The sequence below is a fragment of the Lethenteron reissneri genome, chromosome 23, assembly GCF_015708825.2.
Source record: "Lethenteron reissneri isolate LAM-NWPU_2019-01 chromosome 23, ASM1570882v1, whole genome shotgun sequence".
Lineage (NCBI taxonomy): Eukaryota > Metazoa > Chordata > Hyperoartia > Petromyzontiformes > Petromyzontidae > Lethenteron > Lethenteron reissneri.
The window spans coordinates 22,534,033-22,555,969 of NC_083801.1; the positions used below are offsets into that span (position 1 = coordinate 22,534,033).

At 48.0% G+C, this 21,937-nt stretch overlaps 1 protein-coding gene across 2 annotated transcripts in view; it reads left to right on the forward strand.

The window, feature by feature from the left end:
• The window catches only part of MGAT5 (alpha-1,6-mannosylglycoprotein 6-beta-N-acetylglucosaminyltransferase), a 98,989-nt gene that overhangs the window by 55,983 nt on the left and 21,069 nt on the right, over nucleotides 1-21,937 (forward strand). For both annotated transcript variants that reach the window (XM_061557720.1, XM_061557719.1), the window contains exons 4-11: nucleotides 2,432-2,508; nucleotides 5,722-5,811; nucleotides 10,419-10,481; nucleotides 12,023-12,184; nucleotides 13,926-14,095; nucleotides 16,909-17,043; nucleotides 17,614-17,747; nucleotides 19,656-19,789. In XM_061557720.1, coding sequence (XP_061413704.1) covers nucleotides 2,432-2,508; nucleotides 5,722-5,811; nucleotides 10,419-10,481; nucleotides 12,023-12,184; nucleotides 13,926-14,095; nucleotides 16,909-17,043; nucleotides 17,614-17,747; nucleotides 19,656-19,789 — 965 coding nt within the window. The remainder of the gene's footprint in view (nucleotides 1-2,431; nucleotides 2,509-5,721; nucleotides 5,812-10,418; nucleotides 10,482-12,022; nucleotides 12,185-13,925; nucleotides 14,096-16,908; nucleotides 17,044-17,613; nucleotides 17,748-19,655; nucleotides 19,790-21,937) is intronic.

Sequence of the window (21,937 nt, forward strand, 5' to 3'; positions counted from 1 at the left end):
CTCCACACACCACACTCCACACACCACACTCCACACTCCACACACCACACTACACACATCACACTACACACACCACACTACACACATCACACTCCACACACCACACTCCACACACCACACTCCACACACCACACTCCACACATCACACTCCACACATCACACTCCACACATCACACTCCACACATCACACTCCACACTCCACACATCACACTCCACACTCCACACACCACACACCACACACCACACTCCACACACCACACACCACACACCACACTCCACACACCACAGACCACACTACACACACCACATTCCACACACCACACTACACACCACACTACACACACCACACTGCTGACGGTGGAGGTTGATTGACAAGAAAACACAAGTCAAGTCATGACTCAAAGTGGTTGATGACATCTTTCTAATGATTGCTGAGTCTATAACCTTCCTCTCGATTGAAATTGTGTCTCTGTCTGTATACATGGATGGCTTCATGAACAAGTCTTTGTGGATAGCCAATCGTCTTAACATATTATGGTACAATCAAATTACTTAAATGGCTCCCGCTCTAGAGTGTAGTACAGGAATCCCTCGCACTTTCGTCTGATTAGGGACCAGAGCATGGACAAATGTCAAAGCAGAGCCTTTATTTAGCTGGCAAATTTATTTTGGCTGGCAAAAAACGTACATGCAAATAACTACAGTAACTATATAACACATGCATGCGAAACCTAAATAAACAGATATAAAAGAAAAATAAACGTAAGAATAAATACACATAAATAAATAAACAAAGTGTTACCTTGATATATTTTTTCTTGCGTAAGTGGACGATGAATATATTGGAAAATAACTATGAACACTGTTGTATTATACTGTTATCACAAAAATAATTATTAATTGTTTACAGTATAATCACAGAAATTAGTCCAGTATTAATAATATATGAATAAACACAAATTTAAGAGATGCTCACTGAACGACTTCTATTCAAAGACTGAACGAAAAAGACGGCGCGTGGCACGAACGTCGTGGAAGGTTTGGGATGAAATCGGACGAAAGAGGAGAGCCACATGGACGAAATTTGAAATGTGGTGATAATTGAAAACGGCCAAAAGAGCGAAGCGATGAAAGTCAAGTGGACAAAAGTCGCGGTATCGCAGGACACTTATTGTTGAATTGGCGCCAAATTTGCAGGGCACACCTGACAGGCTCGTTGCACGTACGTACGTATATTGTGTATGTGTGTATGTATGTTGAACTTCTTTCACACCGTACATAGTTAATCGGAGGTGCGCACGAGAATAAAAAAAGATGTGAAAATGCGCGGCTTATTTGTGCATCACTACACTCGGGGAATGGGGTCGACTCGTATGCTAATGAGCAGCTCGTGACCTCGCGGGGTCACAGGGTCACGCGTCAAATTACCGAGTAGTGAAGACGCGACTCTTTTGTGTGCAGCCTCAGCGCCGCGGTGGTGAGGTTTTTTTTTGCACAACGAGAGTCACTCAAAAAGGAGCAGTGACTGGCTCTGACTTCCATTCCATCGCAGTCACATAATTATTATAATTGATTTTCTAAATTACATTACGCAAGTTGATGCGGCAGTTGCCAAGGCATTTGGCATACATGCAGAAATGTTTAATTGATTGAAATCTTTATTTTGTTTCTATTACACAGCGGCTATTTTAAAACAACGCATGCTAATGAATGTACAGCTGAAGTGGCATTTTGGCAGAAATTGGGTCATACATTATTCATTAAGAATAAAGCGTGGAATGTTTGCATATATGAATGTTAAGTACAGAAACACTGTTTGCGTGAACGTGTGTGTGTGCAAGCAAATGGGGGGAGAGCGGTCTTGCAGTGGTGAGCGCGCGCTGTGTTACGAACCCGGCAACCCGAGTTTGATTCCCACTCACGACCAACACCGTTGCCGAATATCTGAACTGGTCCTGGGCCTCCCCGAGATCGATTCAGTCTTAAATGAGTACCTAGTGCGGTGTGTTAACATCCCCATGAGGGAGACAAAGGCGGCCGGGCGTGGTGCTCTGGACACTCACCCCCTCGTGTGCCCTGTCGTCCTTCAAAGGCGCTCGCTTAAAGCACTTGCCCCAATGGTCTAATAAGGCGACAAGAGGAATTTATTTTTTTGTATATACGCTCGTGTGTGTGTGCGCAAGCGTATGTGCGTGTGCGCATGGGTCAATGTGCGTGCATGCTATCGCATAGCACAGTCGTTGGAACAATATGCATTCTCTCTCAGCCTTGAATTGCTCCCCGCTGAGTGCATGGCAAGCTTCATATATCGCCGGTGCCATCGCTGAGGTGCATGTTTTTTGTGGCAAACAGTTTGTGTGCGTTTGTGCGTGCGTGCGTTTGTGCGTGCGTGCGTGTTGTGTGTGCGTGTTGTGTGTGCGTGCGTGCATAGGCCTGATAAACGGGGTGCAGGAAGAGTGCAAGCTGCAATCCTTGGACGACTTTCCACACTGCGAAACCAAACTCCAGGTATGCAAATGATGTAGCTCGCCGCTTCCCCCCCCTCCCCCGCTCATCACCATACCCCCCTTTGTACCCCCTGCCTTCCCAATTTCCTTCGGCGTCTGTGCAAGTGCCATTATTTTAAAGAAAGCTATTTTTGAATGCTGGGTTTTGTGTTCACGCTTGCATGATTATGTGGTGACGCTTCCTTAGTTCCAGTAGCTGGCGTGTCTTGATTGGCTGCTGCTTGTAATACGCACCAACACAATGAAGGAAACACACAAAAAAGCTTCCACTTCATTCTCTCAAAAAAAAAAATCCCACCTCGGCACAACCACAATAATATTAATAATAAACTCTTTTGTTTGTTTTTTCCATTTGCTAATGAATAAAAATGAGTAAAAGTTTACACTGACATTTATCAGCAATATGCAGCCACACGAACAATGCATTAACATCTTCTTGTTTCTTTCGGTAAAGTCACGTAGAAGGGAAGTAATAAAATAATAAAAATAAAACATAATAAAACAATTCTCACGACGTTTCGGCTACAACGCAAGCAGCCGTCTTCAGGTGAAGAATGAGACACTACCAAACTAGGAGCTTATATATAAGCTGCATTGGGGGTTGAAGAGCGCCTTAACAAAAAGAATGTGCATGTGAAGAGGGATTTAGCATATTCATGGAAAATGCGTAGGCGTTGGGCGGGGGGGTGTCAAAGTCATATTATGCCCATGCATTATGCAGGATCAGCAGCAACCAAGGGGGGTGCAGGGATTAGCAGTAACAAAGGAAAGGAATGTTAATGATATGTAGCTGCAGTTACTCAACAACCACGTAGAAAACTAAAGTATAAACTACATAAAAACTAAAGTATAAACTGCATCGCACCATCAGTATACTTACTATACTCTATAATAAGCTGAGTTACTAACAGCAAGTAATACATTACAATTTTACCTCGTAAAAATTCTATAATATGCTTCCATCTAAACCTTATTCTCTTACATCACACGAGCATATACCGTACTATATACTGCCATAGATAAACCCAACATTAAATTATATACTGTATTGCTGTAAACCAACCTATATCTTATACATTTAATATCACACTATGTATTATTCTACACACCCTAATGTGTATCGAAATGGTTTATTACGTCCTTCCAATGATTGCTGAGCCAGAATCCATCTTCTCGGTTAAAGTTGTCTCTGTGTTTGTATATGTGGATCGCCTCATGAACGAATCTCTCATGATAGCCAGATGGCTTGCAGAGAACCTCTGTCTTGGAGAAGTCAATATCATGTGAGCCCACTGAGTTGTAACAGTGATCTGCCACGGCTGAGGTGTTAGTCCTACCGTGTTTCAGGTCAGCTTTATGTTCACGGATGCGGTCCGAGACATGTCGTTTGGTTTCCCCAATGTAACTGCTACCACAGAGGCAACTTAGTTTGTAGACGCCAGGGTACTGTATGTCTGGAACCACATCTTTTACAGACGGTACCAGATCACGGATTTTATGTACTGTGTTGAATCGGACCTGGATCTTGTGTTTAATCAGGATTTTGGAGATCTTTTTTGTGACCCCAGCAATGTAGGGTAAGGTGATGGTCTTGAAAGGCTCCTCAACAGGATCCTTCTTGATGGTTGGAGTGATGGCTTTGCGGATTGTATAGTCGGAGTAACCATTTGCCTTAAGAGCTTGGCGTACGTGTTTGGCAAATGGTTACTCCGACTATACAATCCGCAAAGCCATCACTCCAACCATCAAGAAGGATCCTGTTGAGGAGCCTTTCAAGACCATCACCTTACCCTACATTGCTGGGGTCACAAAAAAGATCTCCAAAATCCTGATTAAACACAAGATCCAGGTCCGATTCAACACAGTACATAAAATCCGTGATCTGGTACCGTCTGTAAAAGATGTGGTTCCAGACATACAGTACCCTGGCGTCTACAAACTAAGTTGCCTCTGTGGTAGCAGTTACATTGGGGAAACCAAACGACATGTCTCGGACCGCATCCGTGAACATAAAGCTGACCTGAAACACGGTAGGACTAACACCTCAGCCGTGGCAGATCACTGTTACAACTCAGTGGGCTCACATGATATTGACTTCTCCAAGACAGAGGTTCTCTGCAAGCCATCTGGCTATCATGAGAGATTCGTTCATGAGGCGATCCACATATACAAACACAGAGACAACTTTAACCGAGAAGATGGATTCTGGCTCAGCAATCATTGGAAGGACGTAATAAACCATTTCGATACACATTAGGGTGTGTAGAATAATACATAGTGTGATATTAAATGTATAAGATATAGGTTGGTTTACAGCAATACAGTATATAATTTAATGTTGGGTTTATCTATGGCAGTATATAGTACGGTATATGCTCGTGTGATGTAAGAGAATAAGGTTTAGATGGAAGCATATTATAGAATTTTTACGAGGTAAAATTGTAATGTATTACTTGCTGTTAGTAACTCAGCTTATTATAGAGTATAGTAAGTATACTGATGGTGCGATGCAGTTTATACTTTAGTTTTTATGTAGTTTATACTTTAGTTTTCTACGTGGTTGTTGAGTAACTGCAGCTACATATCATTAACATTCCTTTCCTTTGTTACTGCTAATCCCTGCACCCCCCTTGGTTGCTGCTGATCCTGCATAATGCATGGGCATAATATGACTTTGACACCCCCCCGCCCAACGCCTACGCATTTTCCATGAATATGCTAAATCCCTCTTCACATGCACATTCTTTTTGTTAAGGCGCTCTTCAACCCCCAATGCAGCTTATATATAAGCTCCTAGTTTGGTAGTGTCTCATTCTTCACCTGAAGACGGCTGCTTGCGTTGTAGCCGAAACGTCGTGAGAATTGTTTTATTATGTTTTATTTTTATTATTTTATTACTTCCCTTCTACGTGACTTTACCGAAAGAAACAAGAAGATGAATCCCTGCAGTCACGAAAGCTTTAAATCGAAATGCATTAACACTTTTAATTTTGGCATCATCTTAACGCTGTGCGCTCGTGACGATGACACACGGCCCACATCACCGGGCGTTTGTCGGTGTTGTGGCAATTAAATCGACGCCTCCACTTCTGTCGCTCGGTCAAATTCTGGTGCATTGAGATGGCCAGCGGGCGAAAGCTCGCCCCCGTGTCTCCCTACCTCTCCGGCGAGCTTCCGTCGCCAACCTCCCCGTGCCGTGTCTTCCCGTTGGCAGTGGATGAAGGACATGTGGCAGTCGGACACGTGCTACGGCAGCTTTGGCGTCGACGGCTCACTGTGCTCCTTCATCATCTACCTGAGCGAGGTGCGTCAGCTCTGGTCTGCGGAGTTTTTGCCGGCTCGGCCCGGCTCGGCCCGGCTCGGCCCGGCCTGGCCCGGGGACGTGGCCTTCCCCATCCTAACGTTCAAACCTCGTCGACCGCCATGATGTAATTTGTAGGGCAGAGATGGTTACAACGAGCGTCTCGTGCTCTGGAGAGGAGGTTTGTAATGAAGCCCAATGATACGATGACATGTCGGGAGTCTGGATCACGACTCGATTAAAACAAATCTATAATTTTCTGTCCTGTGTTTACCGTTTGGCTTGTATTGTTTGCCATGGATAGATGTCTCTTATATGCATTTATCTGCCCTTCGCATTCAAATGTAACATGAGCATATGTCGTAAATAATAGATTGTGGCACACTTGATTCGATTGTGCACACCGCCCATCCATCCGTCGGCGTTCGCCGAGCTCCTCTGTTGGCACTGCGCTTGCACCTGCGGATCAGCCGGTTGCAGGAGCTTTGACTCTGCGCAAGGCGTGCACTGAAGCTTTGATTAAAGTGGACTGTTCGGAAGTCAGAGCGCTGAGCTGGCAATGCTGAGATCCAGGGCTTGAACACAGGCCTCTTGATCAAACGAGACGTAAAAAAGTATATATTCTTACGCTCGCGAATAAATGAGGATGTGCGGCGGCCATGTGACCCACAGCTGCGTTCTCGCGTTGAACCGACACTGCCGAGGCCCGGCGTTTGAACTCGCGCGCCAGGCCGAACAACGATTAATCGATTAAAAGTAGATGCTTGCATCTGTATCATGTCTCAGTTTTTTACTGCTGCAGAAAATTACGTCATCTTATGGATTAGACTGGTCCCCGTAATTTATGTGATTAGTTCAGGACCGCCAAGAGAGAACATCTCCCCAAAAACAGTTGTTTTGACTTTTTTTTTACATTGAATTAAGTGACCATTAGGTTGATGAGGCTCATTCGTGAAATCAGCTCTCGTGTCGGTGCTAGTGGTGGTTGAATACAGCGCTGGATAGTGAAGAGATGGCGACGATTTGTGGTGGCCTCCATCCAGCAGTGGATTTATCACGGTTGATTAATGTTGAGAAGAACCGGCAGCTAAATGTCGTGGAGATTTGAGGACGATCTGGTGACTCACTAAATCATTTACAAAGAACACTTTTTTTGACGAATTGTGTGCATCAGCCCACAGCCATCGCGCTGTCGGTTGATTCGCGTGTGGAAAAGGATGCTGTAGAAAGAGCTGAATATAAATAGTATATATAATATAGTGCCAAGCATGGGGGTAACACTTTCTCTCTCGCAGTGCTTCTAAATTACAACGCTTGTGTCAACACCACCTTCATCCCCAGGAGATAATAATTCACTGTACGGCAGTTAACGCAAATGTAAGCCACCCCACGCTCTTAATGAATTAAATTATTTAACAAAATTTGCATTTTCCTAATTACCTCAAGACTCGTTCAGTGTTAAACGGCGAGGTCGAAGAGCGACGAAAAATGACGGTGACGATCACGGCTCGCTTCTTGGCTTCCATTGTTTATTTCCGAGAGCGATCATTCAAAAAGTAGACGGACCGCAAATAGGTAAATATATTCATCAGCATGGCTGCAGAAATAATTGTTACCAATTTAGAGATTTTCAAGAGAAAAATATTTGGTTCGTTTTTGTTTGTTTGGACAGTTTATATCTGGGACTTAAGGTCGGTTGTGGTGACTGTATTGTATATGGGCTTCATGGCAGAATGTCGTGCGCTTTTTCTGATAGTCGTGAGTGGGAGTGTAAAGTGTGCAATCGTAGGATGGTTATTGCATTACCCATGAGAATGCGTGTGGGGGGGTGTGTGTGTGGCTTTTTTCCCAGCGTGCTCAAAAATAGCAGCTCGTACCTTTGGCCTACAGACATGGCAGTGTTATGAGAAATAGCCACTTGTACTATCATGTGAAAAGGTGTGCAGTCTTGAGACGCATTAATCTCTTCTGCGTTAGTGATCCTTAAACACAAGCGCACTTATCCTAGACACGTTGCGTGCCTGTATTTTACTGTCTGCATTGGATTTTTTTGTGCAGTCAGGTTCGAATGTAAGAAAATTACTGACTTTGTGGAGACAGTTATACATTTTACATAAATAAAAAATATAATTTGACGTCTCCTTAAATTTATTTGGTGTCGGAGATATTTCTCGCCCCTGAACGCAAACTTGTGTTGATGCTTATTATGTGATTGCGGGTTTTAATCATCGGCCCGCAAAGGAGTGGCTGCATGGATAATTGGATCCCTGCATGCAGTCTTGCCCCTTTCCCACACAACAAAAGGCACGCTTCACAAGGAACCGTGTCTAATGAAATCCATACGTTTCATAGTAGGAATGTTGTTTTGTCGGTGTGTGCTCTCCGCAGTAAATTAAGTGTTTTTACACCTATCCAGTCCATCAAGGATAATTGGCAGTGCATTCTCACATTCTACCAACTGCATTTATTCCTTTCTTTTTTGGGCTTGTCATAGACTGTCTGGTTTGTGTTAAAAGGAACACATTATTTATGTGAAGAGAGGTAAGCAAAGCCATCCTTGGTATAAAATACATAATTTTGATTATTCAGACTTCAGTCAAAACGTGCACCATTATTACCACCACCACCACCACGAAGGTGTAGTTCATAGCTCCCATTGTCCTCAACATCATCAAGACAGTCATTGGAATCGTCATCGTAATTCCCACCGTTATCTTTATCATGATCATCTTCCCATTGACGCCCAGAGGCGGCATGTGCGAATGCGGAGGACTGCCGTGTGTCCATCGCGGGGGCTCGGTGCTATGGCTCCGTATCGACACCGCCGCTCACAACCTCGCCACCCCCCCCCTCCCTTACGGCATCGCACCGCTCACCACGTCTCCACGTGGTTTTGCCCATGTGCTGCAGACTCGTTCCGCGTCGCGTGCAACCTCGCTCCGTTTCCCTCACACGTTTAGCTTGCATCTGCGTTTGTTCTGGAGGAGCTCGGGGCGTCCTCAGCGTTTGTCGTAAGGTGACGCCGCATTTTTCTTTGTCTCAGCAATTAAAAACGCGCTAGTCCTGGTTAATTCTGTTGCGAGCTCTCGCAGATAATGTGTCCACTATTCATGCCGCCCGGCCGCTGCTGGTGCCCCCCCCCCCAGCCTGCAAGTTCCACCTCCAACACTTGAGTTTGTGCCGCCTATTGTCTGCTGCTCGATGTTTCACCACCACGCTTCCAGTTGCCACTTCCGTGCGTCAGTGCCCCATTCAATCGTTACCCTGAGGAGTTACTGGCTGCCGTGGTTTCCACGCCTGCTTTGTTTTTTCTCTCTCTCCCTTTTTTCGTAACTTATTGATCAACGAGCTCGGTAATAAAATAAATCGAAATCCTTTCATCTTGAATCCAACGCCAAGATTGATTGCCCTTGTAAAATAGACATTGATCCTTTTTTTAAAACAGCGCAACACCTACTTATTTTTAAATAAGGTTTTCGTTAGCCTTGGCTTTGACTCTCTATTATTAACATTCGACAATAAGTCCCCTCGTTTCGTCTCTGTGCACTGTTTTTTGGTGTCCAGCTGTCCGCTGCCTGCGTGTATTCCAAATAACGAGACGGTTTTACCAATGTTTTTGTCATCGCAGCCTGCTCTAGACGTGTGCCATTGCTTTCCTCCTCCAAATGTCATCTTGAAAAATGTTCAACCTTAAGTTGGCACCCAACAGCAAATGTAGCTGTCATCGCAAGCAGTGGGCAGGTAAATAGTTTAGACCAAAAATAAAACGTCGGCATCTGCACAGGCCTGTCTGCATATTTGTTCTCACGCTGGATGTGAAAAGACATATAAAGACCTTTTTGTACCCTCCCGTGTGAATTGCACATTGTTTAAATGCATCTCACGTATAGGGGAACTGTAAAACTATACAGACACCTTGGTTCCTCATATCACGAGGATGACCTTGCCAAGGCTGTTTCATTGCCCACCGAGAGGAACAGAAGCGATCAGTCTTTCATAAATATTGCAATATTTACTTTTATTCTTGTACGCTGTCACGGCCCAGTTACTAATCTACATGTTAACATATTCCTATTGTCTTTTTAGCACGTAGTGCAGCGACACGGCCTAGAGGTAGCGTGTTTGCCATTTGCTGTGGAGGTTCACTCGTTTGGAATTCAGCGGCCGCCCTGGTTATTGCTGCGCGTGTCACAGCTGTAATAAAAACTACGCGCACTCTGCTTCGCAGCGGATGTTAAAGATCCCGGATGTCATTCGCGAGAGTCAACCGTTATGGGGCTGTGTCCGGATCCCAACTTTTGCGAATAAAAATATTATCTGCAGATTACTCAAGTGGGGTTGTACACAGATATCGTTGCTTTCTACTGACAAGCGAGTGACCCAGGTCACTCCATAAATGATACTCTGTCCTGGTCTCTTGAGTGCTCACCTGGTTAAACATAATAAACTTGCGATGTGGAATCAACTTCCTCATAAAAGAACAAGAGGAGGTCACGAGATGCTAGCGATAACAGCTGTCACCTTTAACGGCTTTGCGTTATCTCCTTCTGTACCTTGGCCTGTTTGGTTTGCCCGCAGAGATGATAAACGTATGAACGTTGTCGTTGCAGGTGGAGACGTGGTGTCCTCAACTTCCTTGGAGAAAAAAAGTCGCCAAGCCTGAAGGTCCCCTGGTGAGGATAGGCAGCCCAGCGAGGCTACACTCACCGTCGACATTTGGGCTGCTTTTTATTGGCTTGCAACAGTCAACGGGGTTGCAAAATGTACGAAGGCTGTTTAAAATAAACGCGTGTGCCTCAAATGCAGCTTGATTGCTGTGCACCTTGTAAAGTTTTGCAATGGAACTGATTGTGCACATGCAGTCATGCACACTTGCAAGGCCTCAAGAGGGTGTTAACCATAATGCTTTTTAGCACTTAAAAAAATTGCTGCTAATTTTATAAACACAGGCGCTGAAGTCTTTGCGCAAAGTGATTGTGTAACAATGTACAGTCCTCAATTTCATCGCTGGATAAAGGCCTCCCCCGCGACCTTTCGGTCATTTGGGATTGCTTGACCATACTTCACCACCATGGGCAGTGCTCGAGATTCGAATTCGGATCACCGGGGTCAAATTACAATACACCAATCACCGCGCCACCACTCTACCCCTTATGTACCATCGCCCGGCTTGAACTCCCTAATGCAGACATTTAACCACATGCACTGCGCTCAAGTATCAGTGAGGACAACTAGCGGGGTCACCCTGTGGGGTAATGGGGAAATTGTTCCAGGTTAATAAAAGAACATAATTTAAAGACTGAGCAATGGTTAACCCTGCCACCTCTCTGTTCCAGTATGACACCACCACCTGACCCCATGTTCATTTTTGTGTGCCGCGCTGACCTTAATGGGTGTTGGCTTGTAGCACTTGCCCCAACAATCTCTTGTTCACGGCTCAAAGAGGAGCATTGGCTTTGTTTATGACTTTATTGTACGTGTGTGCGAGCGGAGCGGTGGTGCAGTGGGTTAGCACACTGCCCTACGAACCAGGTGACCCAAGTTTAATTCTCGGCCATGGCTCGCATCAGTGGCGAGTGATATCTGAACCGGTCTGTACCCTCCCCTAGGTCGACTCGGCCGTAAATGAGTACGTGCTGCGGTGTGTAAAAATCGACACTCGAACACAGCACTGCTTGGGGTGCCTTGCGTAATTTTCCTCTATAAACTATAAACTAAATCTAAACTATTTATATCTTACCAAGTAAGTCCCTCTAAGCTACATGGCTCTTTATCAGAAGTGACCTGGACACAAATGATAGCTCAACGAAGTGGTTTATCACGTGGAAATTTCGGTAGTTCATTCGTTTCTCAGTCCGCTTGTCCTGGCGAGGTTCTAGCTCTTCCTGGGGAATTCCCAGGCATTCCCAGGCCAGCCGAGCGACATCGTCCCGCCAGCGTATCCTGGGCTGGCCCCGGGGCCAAATACTCTGCACGTTCGTTTCTAAATGTGGAGGGAAAAACCAGAGGTCCCGGAGAAAAATCCACGCGACCACGGGGAGAACATGCAAACTCCAAATATACAGGCGTTGGGGGTCTAGATCGAACCCACGACCTGTATACCAGGTGAGGTGGTTAACATCTCGCCACTGCGACCTAAATAGGTGCTCGCTAACAACGTCCCCCAACAGTCTGCTGTGCGCGGCAACCCGTTGTCTTTACGTGCGTTCCGCAGGCGGAGGTGAAGACCGACTTCAAGCAGCTGTTCCACCGCATGGCGTCACGCGAGGAGTTCCGCTGGATGAAGATGCGCATCCTGCGCATGGAGGAGTCGTGGCTCGCGGCCGTCCGCTCGCTCTCGGAGGAGCACGACTTGCAGGGCCGGACGCGCAAGAAGGTGAGCGCGTCCGTCTTCCAGCTCGCTGCGCTGCCACCAGTGCCGCCACCAGCGCTCCCACCGCCGCTGCTGGCTCTGCTGCTGGTGCTGCTGCTACCGCTCGTGCTGCTGGAACAGTTGACCCTGCTAATGCTGATACCGTTGGAACTTGATGCTGATGCACCTCATACTGCTGATGTTGCAGCTGATGCTATGGCTTCTGCTGATACTGGAGCTGATGCAGCTGCTGCTTCTGCTGCTGCTGTGCATGGTGGCAATCACGGTGCCAGTTCTTTCAATGGCTCTGGGCCCACAAGGCTTTGGGTGTCTTGAGTTGGCAGGCACGACTATTAATTGGCAGAGCACTCTTGCAATTAGATGCTTAACACGCCACCTGTGCAGCGATTAGTGAATCTGGGTCGCAATTCGGTTCAACTAGAAATTACTTCACCTTGTTTTTCCATCTCATTTCTATTGTTTCTCGCATCTCCTCTCTAATTTATACTGCTCCAGTCATTTCGTTAGCCTACATGTAATACATTTGTAGTGGGTTCTACGGAGGCACACACTTGAACTTGGAGGCAACACGTTTATTACACGGCCCTAACAGGGCTACTACTTAAACGTCACAGCAGGCTAACTGAACCCCAACAGGGTAACTACATAACTGGGTCCGTCAGTAACATACTGCCTGACCCACGATGCCGAACGTGACGACCGAAGACCGATAACCGAAGAGACGTCGCACCGAGGGTTCCATTCCAGCAGACAGCCGCGATTGCTCTCGGGACCTCCCCTTTATGCTCCCGAGAGGCGTGGCCTCACTCCCCCTTTGGCCACGCCCCCCTCTGGATCTCACCAGAAGGTTCTCGACCGAGCATCACGTGCCCCTCAAGCCCACTTCCATGCCATACCTACTCTGGTGCTAGAGAGAGGTTCAAGACGTACAGTTTCACTATTGTGACAGTCGCTGACACTAAACGCCATAGTGACTCCATTTACGTCACTACACATTTTTCACACGCGAACTATTCAGTGCAAGCGAGTGTAAAAATCAATCTTCGATCGATGAGGCAACGCGTCACCGGTTACCCCGTCGGGCCAAAACGGCATCCGGCCCCCGTGATGGTAACGAGGCCGCTGCTTCATCGCAACCAGCGCCGTTACCCCGAGACCGCTGTCCAGCAACCTTGTCAGCCTCGTTGTGTCATCCATAGCTGCGCGCTCGGGGTGTCAATCGGCGGCGAAAGTGCCGTGGGGCTCTTGCCGCACGTGTGCAGCCCTGTCTGTGCGTCGTCTCGTTGATAGCCGTGGCCGTGTGGGCGTTATCTATTGGCGACGAGGTCGACACTCGCAGCCACATGTCATCGTTCTTTGCTACGGTATTGTTGCTGTTGTTGCGCATTAATGAGGCCAGCCGACGTTTTGACTGTGTTGGCTCCTGGACACAATCGACTACAATCCATCCGGTGACTCGTTGTGTGTCTGCAGTTGTGTTGAATATCCTGTTCGCACAACAGGTCGCGGGGTCGGGAGTGATGTGATTGCAGACCTGGGGTAAATGGTAATTGTGCAATTCGTGATGAATTACGATCGCATTGTGACAATTTGATTGTAAACGTTGTTTCAGTTGACATTGTTCACGTGGAATTATAGTCGACCCCAGGTCAATGCTAAATGGGGGAATCACGCTGATCGTGGGAGAACCTTGGCTTCCTCCCGTCGCGTCACCCGCTCCTCGCCCCATGCCCGCCTGTGGCAGATTCTGGTTCACCTGGGCCTCCTGACGAAGGAGTCGGGCTTCAAGATCGCGGAGAGCGCCTTCTCGGGCGGCCCGCTCGGGGAGCTCGTGCAGTGGGGAGACGTCATCTCGGCCCTCTACCTCCTGGGTCACCACATCAAGCTCTCCGTGTCCGTGTCCGAGCTGCGAGAGTAAGCGCGCATCTCTCGGTCCCTCCCCGCTTCGCCTCCGTGTGCTTCACTGACTTTGACTTTACTTGGGCCAACTGCGGAGTAGACAGCGGTATTAAAACGAGTGTTCAGATGTTCAAACACCAAATAGATACCTATTTCAAGGCAGCAAGTCTAAATTAACCACACGTACTTGTGGAAAAACTTAAAGACAAACATGCTCTGATAATATTGCCAGAAAGGATAAAGCCTATTCTTATTTTTTTCATCATTTTGATGCTGGAAACAAGGTCCCATGAAGACTACGGTGTTGTTCTCGGGCACCGCGGTGGCAAGAAGTTAACTACCTCGCCTGGTATAGAGGAGATCGTGGGTTCGATTTGGAGTTTGCGTGTTCTCCCCGTGATCGTGTGGAGTGTTTAGCTGCAGTCATTTGTGGCCCAGGTCGCTGCTGAAAAAGAGCTACGAAGCTCATTGGGCCTTACCTGGTAAAATAAAAATAGTAGTTAAACGAAATGTCAACATTGTATTGCTGTTTACCTGTTCGGGGAGTCTCAGCTCCTGATGAAAGACAAATTAGCCTGTGTTTGGCCCCCTGTCTGAAACGTTTGGAGCAAATTTGACCATTTTTTCTCGCCTCTGGCTGGCGTCTCCCACCGCAGAGACGCCTTGCAGTGCTACTTTCATCATATAGCCATACGCAAGATGTTGAGTTATTATTGGAAATTTCCAACAGATTCTCGCTAAGCAAAGCAGTGATCAGATTTGTCCAGATCTGGGAAACTAAAATAAATTGACAAATAAAACCGGCACAAAAACCGTTGCCTTAAAATTGTCCTCGTGGTTTTAAATAAAAAAACTAAAAATCTCACCTGGATCATTTCTAACTTGAAGAGTTGGACAACATTTGTTCCAACATTGCATTCACTCATTGTCCACTGTGCACATGTTCCACTTTGTGAGAAGCTACCTGTAATCACCAAATGGATGGAGAGACTTGGCCCTGTCTCATTTGTTGGCCTTCGGGTAACGGCAGCCAACAGAGATGAGCACTGCCGCCATTGCTTGTTACCCTGGGAGACGCTCCACCTTGTCTCCATTTTAGTAACGTTTCTTATTATGATTCCATGCAATAATTATGAATTCATAACCCTCGCCGCAGAGAGAGAGGGTTATGTAACGGAATGCCGCTGTGTAGTTGAGTGCGTTGTGGCGCCGTAGTTTCATTTCTGCTTTTATCTTCGGTCGGTCATCATAAAAATAGCGAGTCATTGCTGTCAGTGAGATTCCTCAAGGCAGTAACATATAGACAAATCGGGATTGGTTCACTAAATCCACGGAGAAAGGCCCAAACATGTTTCAAGTGTGTTAGTCTAAGTACACTACTGGCTCACACTTATAGTTTCCTTTTCCATTCACTTCTCGTTTCATCTTTCCACGCAGTCACTATGACATCAGTGCCCTCGATTTTCACAGCGACCACGTTGGGAGCTAACAAAACGCTTCCAAGTTGGCCTTTACAATAAGTGAGCGGGTTCTGTGTTGGCCATTTCATTTCCAAGCCGCTCTCATCGCCCCAGTGTCGATTTACGAGTGAACTCGGCTCCTTCTGACTCGGACGCCTCCACTGTGGTGCCAGCGGTGGGACGACCCAGAGTCGTCTGCTCCACCGAGGGCCACATTGAATCTTCGCCTTGCACATTCTGACGCGTCAGCAGCTGGCTTGTCTGACTTCAAGCGGGTGACCAATGTCCATCCCCTTCGCCGTGTCGTCTCTCTCGCGCCATACTTAGTCTCCATCGGCCACTGAGACATTTTCTCGATCGATTTCATTGATCGTGATGAGAACGCTACTAGAAAGACGCCTCTCGCTGTCTCGCGATGGAACTTTGTATGCCATGATAATTTTATTTCACTGTGGCTGGTGTTTTTGCTCTTTCGTGCAGTCGTTTTTTTATTTGTGCCTGAACTTCAAGGTTCAACTTTTGTTGCCGAGTTAATGTGTGCAGCTTTTACATTCCTGAATGCGAGTAGCGTTTATTGCAATGCTGTAACAAAGTTCGCATTTGCATCCCTTTGGCTGTCTTGAGCACTTGACAAAGCCTTGTGATAAGATGTTGGAATTGAGGTCATCACTACACCTGTATTTTTCACGCAGAGTATCCACCCCCTGTAGATACCATCACAGCTTTCATCTCCAATGGTAATTTTTCAAAGCAATCAAAGCTCACTTGAGGCCCCTTCAGAGTCTTTGCAGCTCAGGGGCTTTGGAACTTTGAATGCAAGTGAACGCCACACGGCGTTAGGTTGCTATGGGACCCCGAGCTGTAAACAGTTGCAAGCTCTGTGCCCAGAATGCACCGCAGGGCTCCTCTGTGGATTGTGGGCGCGAAAGACCTCCACTCAGCACAATTCTCACATATATTTATATCCTGCATGCAAGTCTCTCAACTTGCTAGACAGATGGGCAAATGCTGTTATGTATGCAGCTGCATAGAAAACACATACTAATTTTATTCAGTATTTTTACAATCACAATCTTTTTTTTAGCCGGCCCTTTGTTTTAATTGAAAGTGTGACCTAGAATTCATTGAAGTTGATCAACCTCGGTGCAGCTCTGCTTACTATCACAGATTCAAAAACGTTTGTGTACACGCGTAATTTCGTGTTTTCTACGTGCGTGTGTGTGCGTGCGTGTCACCTGACACCCCTGGACACCCCTGGATACCCCTTGTAAACGGACGACCCCCGGGTATCGTATTTTATATATAATTTTAAAAATTAATGAACGGTGGTGACGTGCGCCGTTGATGGCGGTGTTTCCCGCCGCTCAGGGTGATGAAGCGTGTGGCCGGCGTGAAGTCCGGGTGCCCCGTCAAAGGGGAGAAGGTCGTCGACCTGATCTACATCGACATCGTGGGCCTTACGCAGTTCAAGAAGGCCGTGGGTCCACCCTGGGTCCACTACCAGTAAGCACCGCCCTCTGCGCTGCACGCTCGGAGATTCGTGCAGCGCGGCGGGGAAATCTCGTCCCTTCCACAGTGGAGGGGGGGGTACCCTTGGCTAAATTATTCGCCTGGCTTTGTGTTCGGTGAAAATCATCGTAAATCATTTAACCAATGGGGAAAATGAAGATTATCCGTAATTGCTTTCCTTTCAATTTATTCAAATTATACGCGCTACCTGCTGGTGCGCGCACAATTGTGCGACTTGTCGCAACTATTCTAATCCTCCGGCCTTTCGACTGGAGAGCGGGCGCGCCTTTTTTGGCGCCACAGCTAGAGGAAATTATCTTGGGTGTCTTCGCTCGCAAATTAAACTGCTCACCGATCTACACTTCCCACCCCCTGGTCCCCCGTGCCGCGTGAACGAAGCGCAAACGGTCCTCGTGAGTGCTCGGGATGCCACGGTTACGATGGAATCCGCTTGGGTTCCCCAGCAGCACTGCAGTGGCTTGGCAGAGGGAAGCGACACTTCAACGCCTCTTCTCTCCCCCCCCCCAAAACCCCAACCCTCCCCCTCGCCGCACGCGAGCGCAGGTGCATGCTGCGAGTCCTCGACTCCTTCGGGACAGAGCCCGAGTTCAACCACGCCCAGTACGCGCAGTCCCGCGGACACAAGACGCCCTGGGGGAAGTGGAGCCTCGTGCCGCGCCAGTTCTACACCATGTTCCGTACGTCGCGCCCGGCCGGGGTTACGGGTCGACCGACGCGTGCCGGTATCTGGAGGTGGCGGGTGGTGCTGTGCGGCGGTCGACCGAAGCGGTGGGGAGGCGAATGTCGTCGCGCACGGTGCTGGGCACGCCGACCCCTTGCGGTGCCACGCCGGCCTTAATAATTAATAGGTGCTTGCTAACATTGCTGGGCCCCAAGTTTGGGCGAAATTCATCGGTATTTGTTGCGGCTCCAGGGGTAGTATGGGTGCAGCAATTAATGCATTCGTCGATTAACTTAAATTTGCCTGCATGATTTGTGTATCTACTCGTGTGCGTAATCAGTTTATCGGTTTGTGCGTGTCGTGTGCAATGAGTTCAGATCTCCGCTGCAGCCACTGGAGATGCCCTTATTTCACCGCAAGGTTGAAAAAAAAATTCTATTCTCGAATGGAATCTCGACCCTGAATCGTGACAAATCCTCATCGTCCTGGGGGAAGTGGAGGAATGTGTCGGGGAGTTGTTCCACCAAAATAGAAAACGAATAAAAAATATTGACGAACCAATAATCCATGTTTTAGTCCTTCAGCCAACCTATTAACCTCAATGTTATCCTGCAGAATGTATTTCATCTCTGGAATGGTTTCCACCTTCGAGGTGTCATGAGCAGTCACGCACTGCTGCATTGTCTGATGTTATCGGCAAGAGCATTCCACCTGCACGATGGGGCCCTGTCAGCGCAAAAAAAACCACATTACAATATAAAAACCTCGTTATGCATTGTCGTAAAACAGAATTTCACGCAGCACAAGTCCCGTCCTTTATTTATCCAGGACCAGATGCGCACCGTCACACCAACTATGAAAACAGCTTGGGATTTGCACTCGCGAGATAGGTGATGTCGATAACGTGCCGTGGCCACCGCACGCATGTGGCGGTGCACTGCCCAACGCTGTCGGGGATGGGTGGGGTTATTATTTTTAATAATATTTATTTTCATGAACTGTGCTCCTGTCCTTGTGGACGTGTTTCTACTTCGAGTTTGCGTGCCTCCGAGGATTGATGACTGCGCTGCGAACCCAATTTACTAAACGATGCTTGATGGAGAAAAATGAAGTGACAGAGTGTCTTAATATCTGTTTCACATCGGATGCTGTCATGTTCAGTGTCGCGTTAGAATAACATTGCCGCTGACCTTACGGGCGTGTGGGCGTGTGGGCGGGCGCACGCACGCGCGCGTGAGCGTGTGCTCGTGCGTCCGTATAGGCCTGCCTGTGTCCTCAATACCGGGCTAATTTATGGAAGGGCCGTGTTGCCTTGGTACACTGCTCGTCTTCACAAACCCCCCCCCCCCCCCCCCCCCCCCGCTGTTTCTGTGAAGAACACATTTAACCTCTATACAGGTTGTAGTATTATTTTTATTGTTTAAAAATCTCAAAAAACGATGCAACAACCAGAAGCTAAATCTGTTACGCACAAAATCAATGCTACAGTAGCTACAGCACTAAACCCGGACTGCCCGACATGGCGTTCATGTGCAGCATGGCGACGCAGTGAACAACAACATGAGCAGCAGCAGCTCGGGATTGTGTTGCGCACTTTGTTCAGTTCTCGAGCTCTGTCGGTTAGATTGCGTTTACTTTACACGTAAATGCCGCCTCTTCTTTGTTCGTCGTGTTGTTCCCGCGGGGCCATGGAATATCTGCAGAGCAAGGACACACCGCATGACTTCCTCTGCCGTCTACCCACAATTCCTCGCATTTTTCAATGGCTTAAATTTCTTTGGTTTGTCACCGAAACTCCTCGCCGTATGTGTGACGCGTTTGCTATCCGCCCGCGCTATTTCTCTTGGACGCACTTGTAGATGCCTACCTCCTGTAAAACGCTTGCTCACGAGTCCGTGTATATGCGTGTCCTTCATGTGTGCAGCCCACACGCCCGACAACAGCTTCCTTGGTTTTGTGGTGGAGCAGCACCTAAACTCGAGCGACGCGGCTCACATGGAAGATGTGAAGAGGCAGAACCAGTCTCTGGTCTACGGAAAAGTGGACAACTTCTGGAAGGTACCGTGTGTGCGCGTGTGCTTGCGCGCGAGTGTCATTCCGTTGCAAACGTGCAGACCAGAGTTCGATTCCCGGCGGAAGCGAACATCAATGGCGAATAATCCCAACCAGTCCTGGGCCCTCCCTGCGTTTCACTCGGCCTTAAATGAGTAGCCAGTGCGGTGGGTGAACATCAGCGCAGGGGAAACAAAGGCAGTCGGTTGCGGTGCTGGCCCTACCTTCCCCACATACGGCACGGCGGCCTAATGAGGTACGCTCACAGCACTTGCCACAACAGTCTAAAATCTTTGACTTTGTTTTACGTGTGTGTTTTTATTTGTGCACGAGTCTCAATTAAAATAAAGAATATGTGAATGTTTACTCTCGATCTGCCCATTGCTGTCCGTGCTTAAAATGTTCTCAGGATTTCTGTAATTATAATTTTTTTTGTTTGCTTGGTACTGCAATTACCCCCAACCACCCCCCCCAGCACGAGCCTTGAGACTCGGCGAGGCTTTTTGCGGTAAACGGCACGCGCTCCTTTTGTTTTGTTATCGCAATACCCTCGGCGCGGAGTCGCGGGCCAAACCACCGGTCGGTGTGACCGCTGCGAACGCACGCACAAACGCACGCACGCTAATTACTCCGCTGCACAATGCGATGACAGGGACCCATTGTGCGACACGCGCACGCTTCATTAACGAGAGCAGCCACAATGGGGGCAAACAGGAAGCACGGAAGCAGATATCGTCGTCGCCATTGAAACCCCCTTGTTGATTTGTTCTCTGTGGAGGCAAGAAAGATATTAAACACTGCAGCCCTGCAGCCGCTCGCTCACACCACTGCCCGCAGCAGGGCCTCGACTCGAGGGAGCACCAGAGAGCCGCTCTTGCGGGCATTTGGCCACCTCTTCCACACACGCCACCCAAGACAACTTGGAAGAGGCGAGAGTGCGCCCACTTATTCCCACCGCACACGACCTGCCCATGCACTAATTATGGTGCTGCACCCATTTGTACCGATGGGTGCACAGACGCAGTAGAGGGTTGGGTATTTATTAAATGTGAACCGTTGTTCCAGCTGCCGCGCCAGGAGGTTGAATATAGCCGGCGACTTCTGCATTGCTAAGCGTGACACCTTTGTGAACAGCATTCCCCGTGGCTTATTTAAAATAAGTCCGATTCGTTTAGAACCGTTTATTTTCACCACGGCTGCGTGCAGCTGCTGTGAATGCGTGTCCCGCTCTGCCATTCTCGGTTTCGAAATGCCTGCCGTCGCAAACGGCCGTGTAGGATTAGCGCGACGCGGTGCTCGGGGGGGGGGGGGGGGGGCACGAGGTGGGTGGCTGCGGTAGGGAAGTGGAATTGCCAGGGGGAGCAGAGGGGTGATGGGTGGGTGGGGTGGCGCAGGGCCACACACTGAAAGTACGAAATGGGCTTAAATAATAGATTTTCTGGCACTGATGGAAAAGGCCGGCGCGCATGATGGGGATGTCGGCGCTGACGAAGTGCGTGCGTGCGCGCTGCGCCGGTTGGCAGTCGTCGGCTTGGCCGTTTGGTGTGTTGCCTCAAGGGCTTCCGCCACTGCACGAGGAACTTAGCAGAGGGACGGGGTTCGTCAATGGCAAGAGGCCTCGCTCGTTCGTGCCGTGGCAGCGAATTCAAATATCTAGTCTGTGATGTTTACCATGATTTGTGGCATATTTTCATCATCGTCATTGTCATCATTACCAGCCGTGGTCAATCCGTTGATAAATAAAGGCATCCTCATGCCATCTCCGTCATGGCTCGTGGTCCTGCGACACCACAATCCATCTCACTCCTGGGTGTGAACGGACCTCGGTTTACTTTTTTTACTTACAATTTGAAAAGAATCAGGAACCATGAATCACAATCACAAAACACACATCAGTAATGCTAGCATCCACAAAGTTACTTTGGGGCAAATGAACCGACTCGCTCACCAACCTCGAATATACGAACGTCTTTGATCAACGTCCCACCGCACCAAAGAAGTGAACTCTTGTCCGATACCGAGCAAAGTGTGCAGAGCGGTGATTGTACCGTGACCCGAAGAACCCGTGTGGTGTAAACATCCCATCGCTGCAGCCAGTGCTGGAGGGATTGGGTGTTTAAGCAGTGGCTTTTGGCTGGCCATCGAACAAAAATG